General features: G+C 42.3%; 1 protein-coding gene across 1 annotated transcript; it reads left to right on the top strand.

Annotated features, from left to right (window-relative positions):
* Window positions 1-4,953: 4,953 nt before the first annotated feature.
* On the top strand, window positions 4,954-9,439 carry LOC103470701 (probable G-protein coupled receptor 21). Its single transcript, XM_008419326.2, has one exon. It carries the CDS (start codon window positions 6,553-6,555, stop codon window positions 7,612-7,614), a length of 1,062 nt encoding a protein of 353 aa, XP_008417548.1. The 5' UTR covers window positions 4,954-6,552; the 3' UTR covers window positions 7,615-9,439.
* The last annotated feature ends 353 nt before the right edge of the window (window positions 9,440-9,792 follow it).

Genomic DNA, 9,792 nt, shown 5'->3' with positions numbered 1-9,792 from the left:
AGTTCAAAGTTTTGTTTTTAAAATCTGAAATATTTTAAAGTTTTAGTTCAGTTTCTATTTGCAGTCTGAACAATATTATTATGACATTTTTAATAAACATTATTATTATTGAAGATTTCAACTTTTTTGAAAATAAGAATCTAAATGTGTTTCTAAAAAACTACATTCAAAATTAAAACATCACTTAATGGATCTGATGTTAATTTTGTGAAGTTTGTATAAAAACATGTTAATTTTTGAATGTTTTGATCTCAGTTTTTAATATAGGAGAAAATGTAGAAAATATTGAGGAAAATGTTTTTCAAACTGGATAAAATATTAGATCATTTATCTTCATTCACCACCTTTGGACATTTCTTCACTTTCTATTTTTTTATTTATTTTCTTTTTCTAACTATTTGTAAAAACTATTAACAGAATTTCATAAAGAACAAAGAGCTCAGATTCTTAACTAGGTTTTTCTTGTCGTTGTTTTTAATTGCAATGATTCATGTTAGCAGGAAAAATTAAGATTAATATTCAGATTTAGTTTCTCTGACTGTTTTCAACTCATTGATTCGATTATTTGTTTTTTATTCGTCAATAAACAATTTATTCACATAATATTAAACAGTAAAATTGAAAGAAGTTTCTCAAATTAATAAAACAAGTTTTTACTCTGAGGCCGTTTTTGTTTTTTCCGTAAATGAGGTTTTACTCTGAAGTGGAGATGGAAACATATTTACTGAATAAGTTCTGATGTAGTGAAGATTTGACTCACTGGACTGATTAGTTTGTGTTTGTTAGAACAGAAACAGTTCTGATTGTCAGGACTGAAGGAAACATCACCAGTATTTTATATGACAGAACATTAACAACTCATAGCAACACTTTCCTGAAAATCTTCCTCCATTTTCCTTGAAGGTCATTTCCAGCCTCCACTTCCTGTTTATTACATCCATGTGTTATAAACATCTGATATTATTCTTTGTAGTCCAGGTTTGTTCGGCCATCTTGGTTTTCTGTTTTAGGTTTTTACTTCCTAATGTTCTGTATTTCAGTTTTCTGTCATTATTACCTGCTCAGCTCTGCTGGTTCTGATCCACAAAGATCAGAACCAGCATCGTCTTAGTCTTTTTTTCACCTGTTGTACCTGGAAACAAACACAAACTCATGTTATTTTATTTTACAGCTCTTATAGTACAGATAAAAAAATCATTTGTGACCTTTGGTGTAGAAAATGATGCACAGAGTTTCAGACAAGTTTGACTGTATTTGGATGAATTAAATGGTAAAAAAACCTTTTTTGTGTCTTTTATTCAGTCTGAAAATCTGCTGTTCCATCTGAATTCATCAGGATTTTTTCCCACTTCAATTATCAGTTTTTTTTTCTTGTTTGCACTTTGCAGAGTTTAAATTAAAACCTCATCCACACCTTTTGTTTCTCCTGTCACTGAATAAATCACTATAGTATTTAAGATCAAACATGTTTTTCACTGTCAGTGACACAAAACCTGCAGGAAGATGATGAACTAATATGAACAGGATTATTTTATACTTCAGGATAAAACCTTTTCCTTCACACATTTTTTATTTACATCTCTGCTCTTCTGCTGCAATAATTCAGAAAATGGCTGCTGAGACAAGCAGCTGGTGAGGGAGATGTTTCTGATCTGCAAGCTGTGAAGGAGCAGCTCATTCATTCATTCTTATTTCCATTTTCACTCTGGATTTATTCATTAACACCTTGATGAACCCATGAACCCATGAACTGAATAAAGTCTAAAATTATTGCCTTTTTCTTGTAAATAAGCTCTGATAAAATGAGGATCTTTCCTGTTTGTTTTCATTTAAATCAGGTTTGATTTAAACCTGATTTAAATCACTGGAGAGATCGAAGAGAAACTCTGTTATAACAGTTATTCTGTTGATTCAATAATCAGATGTTTGTCTAATTCATGATTAAACTCAGTGGTTTCTTCTCTTTGAATCAGACAAAGATCCTGGAAGCTTTTTATGTGATTCTATTATTTTATTGTTAGAATGGAAAAAAACTCTGAGAAATGTCTCTATTTTTATTTAAACTGAACAAACATCTTTATACTGAAAACACTTTTTTGTTAAGTGTTTATTCTGCAAATTTATTCAGATCTCCTGATATTATTTCCACCTTTACATTGAGACTGACAGCAGAATAAATATTCAAATATTTAAGTTAAAATAAATATTTTAAATCATTTCTTCAGACAAAACGAGCTGATTGTGCTGAAAATGGCTAAAGAAAAGAAAGGAGACTGGAGTTTCCAGACTGGCCACCAGAGGGCGTCAGTGGTGCCAATAAGTGTAGAGACGTTACAGACAGTAACTGGAGCGTCTGACAGCCAGAGACTCTTCACTCTGCGTTAACCACCAGGCTTGTTTTTGAAGAATCATTTAAAAGATCTTGGAACCACATTTATGTTGGATACCAACATCTCCAGGTTCAGTTTGAAGTTAAAATCAGTTAAATCTGGTTTCTTCCAGTCAGGACATTTTATAACTCACTGACTGTGTTATAAAATGTCACAGTTTCTTTCTTTCATGCATAAATTCTTCTGGGTTTTCCTCTTTTCTGTTTTTAGCTCCACAGTAACAGTTGACCTGAAGGAGCTCCCGGAGGAATTGAATAAACTTTAAGCACATGTTCACATGGTGGTGGGGGGGAGGGGGGGGTCCTTGTGCCACAGTCAATTAAGAGTTGGTTCATGTCTGCACAACTAATAAATGGCTGAACAAACCGTCAGCTGAAGCTCAGCGCTGCAGGACGATGCAGCCAGTTAGTGTCTCTGCAGCAGACAGGAAGTCAAACCAACATGTCTGATTCTTTTCTGCTGCACAGAGCAGGAAGTTACACGTGAAACAGTTCAAACCCTGTGAAACACTTAAAGTTATCCTGCTTCCTTTTGTTTTTCACTAAAATGTGGAGTAAAGAGCTGATCCTTTACTCTCCTGTGTGATGGTTTGTCCACACAGCAAACATCCTGCAAACAGATGAGTGATGCAAACAGGAACCAAAAATAAAATCCTGCAAATATCATTAACATATGAAATGCTGCAAACTTGATCCACAAAGCAGAAGTCCTCCAGACCACTAGGGGGAGTCGACCAAATCAAACAGAATGTCATGATTTAAAAGGATGTTCAGAAGACAGAAAATGTGTGTTTTAAAGTATTTTACATTATAGAACAGCTGCATATTTACGTAGGTAACATTACATACCCAAGGCTCCCCCTGGTGGTCTGGAGGAATGTGGAGCATCTCGCCTGATTCTGGATGTTTCTCCCTCAGCAGGGAGGCGTGAGCTGTGACTCAGGAGTCCTACCAGCTGGTATCTGGAGCACTCTGTGACGTTCCCTTTGCCTTTCCAAACTGTTTGTTTGGGGAAGTTTGTTCCTGGAAACAATCTGGTTAAAGACACAGTAAGAAGGTCGAGCTTTGATCTCCCAACATCTTCCACAGATCAGCAGGAATGTCGCCTGGAACTGCAGGTTTGCTGTTCTCCATTTTGGCCTGGTTCACTTCAGCTGTGGATTTCTGCAGCACAGATCCCAGGATTGGTGGCAGAAAATGATGAAACGGTGAGGAAACTCAGCATTGCTGATGATGGCGAAATACGTAGACCACCTGTAGAGAATCCCCGGTCAGCCTCAGTCTCCTCCTCATCTCCCTTGGTTTGTGTAATGGGTCTGATATCTTGAGTGGAAAAGACTATAAATGGTGTTTGCTCCTGCTGGTGGATCCAGTTGGTCATGTAGGTTCTGGTAGTGGCAGCTCTTCATGGTGCTCAACACCTACAGATGTCAGGATGTGGTTTTGATCCAGGACTTGGCAGAACCTGCTCTTCCTCCAGACCCTGTAAACTTGCAGTTCTTTGTTCTACCACCATGTCTGCTTGGCTTCCCAACACTTTCCCTGATGGATTTCCTCCATTGCCTCTTTCCACGTGACATTTGCATCCTGGTTGTTCTGACTGAAGTCCACCAGAGCATCTTCAGGATCCTACTTCTGTTTTTTATCCTAAAAGACTCAAATAGTAAAATATTTCAGTCTTTTAGGGTCAGCAACTGGTTTCTTCAACATTCCCAGATCTTTTTTGGTGATGTCCAACTTTTAAGCTGGTGTCCCTGGCAGCCCTGACTGCCTGAGGCCTCGCGCCCTTTAACCTCTTCACGGAGGATGATGTGGTCACCTGGTCTGATTCTTTCCTGGATCTGGTTCTTAGATGGTCGCCTCTCTTTCTCCATGTTGATGTTCCTCTGGTCTCTGTGGGCAGAGACACTGGGTTGGAGTTTCCAGTTAATGGTTGACCTCGGCGCCTCTGGACATTTTTAACACACAGCCAGAGCTCAACCCAGAGCTGCTGTTACTGAACTTCAGTCATCCTGAACATCTCAAGCTCAGATTTAAACAGGAGCAGAAAGAAAGTTGGCAAATATCTACATATCATTTTAGAGTTGAGTGATTTGGGTTAATCTAATGTTTTTTGGATGAACATGTTGGTTATTTTTCTTGAGGCTCATATCATTTTGCAAAGATCTGTTTTTGAAATATCTGAAAAGTGTGGATGGACGGGGATCATCTGCAGTCAGAGGATCTGTTTCAGCCACCGGGGTTATTTTAATAATCTTGTTTCAAATGAAAGGTTTCAGGGAGGATGATGGGTTTCTTTATGTTGCTGCTGAGTCTGTTTGCTTTGGAGGTTTTCCAACCAGGTTTGTTCTGTTGCCACACAGAATCTGAAGACGAGATCTCAGCTTCTATGAAAACTTTCCTTTCTTTCTTTTTAGTGGTTTGGGAAACAGAGCGAGCTCTGTGTGCGTTTCATGTTCAGCTGGAGTGTTGAGTCTTTGCTGCGTGTTGATTTGCTCATAAACTCTCGTTTTATATCGTTTTAACGCTGCTGGTTTAATGTGTGTGTGTGTGTGTGTGTGTGTGTGTGTGTGTGTGTGTGTGTGTGTGTGTGTGTGTGTGTGTGTGTGTGTGTGTGTGTGATTCTGTGCTGCGGTTCTGAGCCTCAGGTCAGCAGCAGGCTGAGCCTCACATGATCCAGTCACACGGTGATCCTCCTGTCCACCTCCATGCTGCAGAGGATCTGGTGGAGGTGAAACCATCCTGATGTCTGATCATTAACCACATCGCTGCTGATCCACGTAAAGCTGAGCAGATGTGGCATCAATGACCTTTAACCTGGAAGAACAAAGGAGAAACAAAAAGCATAACATCCAACATAAAAAACAGCCAAGCATCTGACTGGTGACCCTTGAACTCTCTGTCAACCAGGACAGAAACGTCTTGTGTGAAGCAGCTTCATTGTTGACATGTTGTTATGGAAACCGTTTGTCTCAGTTTGTTGCAGGTCGTGATGCTCCTCGTGTTTCTCCTCTTTCATACCCACAGTGTCGACGTCAGACTGCAGGCTGAGCGTCTGAAACCTTCCATCGTCTTGAAGTTAGTTTGGCTAAAGTCAGGAAAAAGAGCCATTTAAAAACCTCCAGAATGTAACATCACAAATCAGCTGGCACTGCATGTTGCCTAGCAACCCAAAGAGAGCGCCAGCACGTTTAGTCAGCTGGTTTTACCGCAGTACAATGGCTGCTGGAAAAGAAAAGTGTTCTGTTGTTGACTTGTGATCCAGAAACCATTTGCTGCATTTTTATTGGTTGTGCAGGAGGCTCCTCTTCTGCTTTTCGAAGCAGTACGGTTATGTAATTATGCATTTGTTTGCAGCCTTTTTCACATGGGAGTATAAACATTGATTTTGGGGGCGTGGCCAACAGCAGGACTTAAAGTGACAGTCATAAAACAGATGAAAATGCAGAACTGAGACCAAAATCTCATTATCTAAGACAAATGTAATGACATTTCAGAGCCAACTGATCCGTCCTAACATGTTCATTACCTTTAACACAGAAGCATTTCTCTAAGAAAGCTGGGAACCATGGAGAGAGGAGGAGGGAAATGTCTGTGAGGAAGGAGGGAGGAGGGGATGAGGAGGGAGATATGAAGCAGGGGGAGGAGGGGAGAGAGGCATTGTGGGTTCATCCAGCAGAGGCAGCTGCTGCTCTCCCTCCATGCCGAGACCCTGCAGCCGGAACGCCGGCCGTCTTTGTTTTGTCCAGAGTCGGTTTGAGGAAAAGCTCAACGTGTTTGGAGTGTTTCCGTTTCCCGGCAGCAGATGAAGGAAGGTGGCGGCGTCTGGACGGCTGTGCAGCGAGCCTCACCTCAGGGTTGGGGGCTGAGCGCGGGGGGATGAGAGGAAGACGAGGTGCTCTGCAGCATCTTCCTCCTTATTGTTTCCCCGCCTGCAGCAGCAGCGCAGTCCGGCTGCATTATGCCTGCGTCTGAGGGCAGCTGCTGCAGCTGCTGCAGCGCGGCCGGCCGGCCGGTCAGCCGCTGAGGGGGGGACCTGCTGACTGAAGGACAATGACCTGACTTTGTTTCCTGAGCAGCAAACCAGAGAAACATGTTGAGGGTTTAAAGGAACGGAGTTTAAAGATGGGGTGACCGCCGCGTGGCGCTGAACCCGACCCAACATGAACTCCTCCTCCAGTCCGAACCAGAGCGGCTCTCCTTTGTTCTGCCTGCTGGGGGCGGTGGGTTACTCCCCCAGCCTGGACACCTGCCTGCTGGAGGCGGCCATCATCCTCTTCCTCGCTGTGCTCATCATCGCCGGGAACCTGCTGGTGATCTTCGTCTTCCACTGCGCGCCGCTGCTGCACCAGCACAGCACCGGACACTTCATCCAGACCATGGCGTGCGCCGACCTGCTGGTGGGCGTCAGCTGCCTGGTGCCGTCTCTGTCGCTGCTGCGCTGCCTCCCGGGCCTCAACCAGCAGCTCGCCTGCAAAGCCTTTGGCTACGCCGTTTCTGTGCTGAAGAGCGTCTCCATGGCGTCGCTGGCGTGCATCAGCGTGGACCGCTACATCGCCATCACCCGCCCGCTGTCCTACGCCACGTTGGTGACGCCATGCCGGTTGCGGGCGTGCATCGTCCTCATCTGGGTTTACTCCGCCCTCGTCTTCCTGCCGTCCTTCCTGGGCTGGGGGAAGCCCGGTTACCACGGCGACGTGTTTCAGTGGTGCGCCGAGTCGTGGCGGACCAACCCGACGTTCAGCACCTTCATCGTGGCGCTGCTGTACGCGCCGGCGGCGCTCACCGTCTGCTTCACGTACGGGAGCATCTTCCGGATCTGCCGGCAGCACACCCGGGAGATCAGCCAGCGCCACGCCCGCTTCGGCGCGCAGGCCACGCCCACCGGGGGCGAGCGCTGCGACGGCTGCACCGACAAGCGCTACGCCATGGTGCTGTTCCGCATCACCAGCGTCTTCTACGTGCTCTGGATGCCCTACATCCTCTACTTCCTGCTGGAGAGCGCAGGGCTGTACCGCCACATGGTGGCGTCGTTTCTCACCACGTGGCTGGCAATTAGCAACAGCTTCTGTAACTGCCTCATCTACAGCCTCTCCAACAGCGTCTTCCGAAAAGGCCTGGGCAGTCTGCTCCAGCCGCTGCTGCCTTCCTGCCTCGCCTGCGCAGACGGCAGGAAGGCTCCGCCCACCGGGAGCCTGCGCACCGACACGCGATGCCACGTCTGACGCCTTGGCGCGGATTGGCTGATGTGGTTTAGAAGCGTCTGTTTGGCGCCTTTCGGTCCAACAGAGAGGCGTCTCTGCTGATGCCTGCTGGAAACAAAGTTTGACGCCAAACTGCATGAAAACAGTCGATGTGTGAATTCAGAGAATCTAATAAACACTTAAAAAGTGCAAAAAGACGCATAAAAGGAAATTATAGTTCAAACTGCTCAGTCAGATCCAGCAAATGCAAAAAAGATAAACAGTTTATTGCCTCATTTTTCTGTGTTTCTGGTGAAATGGTAAAGAAGAAAACGTGGATAATTAATTTCTTATTTTTTTATGTTGGATTTTTATAACCTTACTATTTCATTCTAATATTTCAACCTTCTATTGATATTGTGAGTTTATTTTGGCAATAATTGAACTTTATTGTCATATAACTTTATTTTTATAAAAGATCTGTTTTTTTAGTCTGACCGTTATATTTTGTTAGTTAACCTGAATTAAAAGTCCAAACAAGCAGAAGCTGTAAAACACAACAAGATGGCCGCCCTCAGATATGGAAACTCCAGGAGTCCATTGGTGGATAAAAATCCAGATTTTCCAAAGCTGCGATGAACTGATGGGATGATTTATGGTTTCAGGACGGATGTAGGTGTGGAGTGAAAGCGACTCCAGATGTTCAGGATCTGTGTGAAAATCTCCTTCTGACCTGATCTGAGGAAACGGTGTGTTTTCTAACAGGCTCCTCTTCTGAAGCCGGCCGTGTTTGTTCAGCCTGGATTCATAGAAAATGTTGATTTATGAATCAGCTCGGCTCTCTGACCGGCGGCGCTTTTCCTCCTGTAGTCTGCTGAACGCCCAATAAGGAGGCAGACAGTTTATTTATTTATTTGGGGAGGTTTGATCCTGGATCGTTTCATCAGCAGATCTCCAGTCTGAGCCGTTTCTGTTTGCTGCTGTTTGAAGCAGAAAATGTTTTACTGGTTTTGACTAAATGCAGAAAATGGATCCTGATCTCTGATTCATATCAGGCCTGGTCATGATCCGAGGTTTTTAATCTTTTTTTCATATTAAAGGTTTGATGTGATATTCTCTCAGCATTATGGAGAGTCTGACAGTAACTTGTATCTTTTCTAGGTTTTAAAAATAATATTTAAAACTAAACTATGTGCTAAAACATTTTAAAACAAAACAATGGAAGAATTATTACTGTTGTGGCTAAATAAGATTATATATTACTCAAATTTTGACTATTGTGGCTGTAATAATGTATCTAACTAGTTATTTTGCTACAAAACAAAAAGTGTTGAATATTTAATGTTTGATCTGAAATCAGTTTCTGATATTTTGAAGTTCCTGGATTAACTTCAGTTTCAGCTTTTGAGATTAAATTTAGATTAAAAACCAGCCGAAATTCTCAGGTTTTCCTCTGATCCAGTTTAACTTGATGAGCAGCAGCTTCATTTATTGCGCTGAATGTTTCGGTTTTCTGCTGTTTCTGAACCGACTGCAGGAGAAACGGGCAGAAACTGACCGACGTGTCGATCCGGCTGCATTTTAACGCTCACACTTTAACTTCCTGAAACTTTTCAAATTTAAAACATCGTTTCCTAAAAGAAAAAAAGAAAAGCTGCTGCTCCTCCAGAAGCTCCGAGTTTTTACAGCCAGAAATAAATGGAAGAGTCAATAAAAACAGAGATATAACTTTAGAACTAACATTTTTATTCCAGAAATACATTTTTCAGATTTGTATCATATCATTTTATTACAACATAAATCTGCATCACCTCATATCAAACTTTTCACGTTGTAACATTTATATTGTGTAAACGTGATAATTGATCATGTTTTTTTTTTTTTTTTCAAAGTGTATTTGATAGGGACAGACACACATTGACATAGACAAACTGAATGAAACATCATCCCATGTTAGCTTCATGGTGCAATAGCAACAGCTGATTCGCAGCACTTGTCCCTAGATGGGCTTTTTTTTCCTAAAAATAATATCTCTAAAAATTGAAGTGAAATCATTTGAAACAACACAACATAATATATTCAGAGAGGTGTAAAAAAAAATAAAAAAAAATTAAAAATTAAGAATGAGTACAGGTCTGTGTTTGGCATAACCAGAGTTTTGTTTGATTTTTGAACGTACTAAAACTGGTTGCAGACTTTAAGTGAACAGGAAGTGAGTTC

This window comes from Poecilia reticulata, linkage group LG9, assembly GCF_000633615.1.
Source record: "Poecilia reticulata strain Guanapo linkage group LG9, Guppy_female_1.0+MT, whole genome shotgun sequence".
In the NCBI taxonomy this organism is placed as follows: Eukaryota; Metazoa; Chordata; class Actinopteri; order Cyprinodontiformes; family Poeciliidae; genus Poecilia; species Poecilia reticulata.
The sequence above is the reverse complement of the archived record's forward strand: the minus strand, read 5'-3'. Positions and strand labels throughout refer to the sequence as shown.

Excerpts from the sequence above, each read along its gene's own strand:
- LOC103470701 (XM_008419326.2), top strand. The coding sequence starts at position 6,553 with ATGAACTCCTCCTCCAGTCCGAACCAGAGCGGCTCTCCTTTGTTCTGC.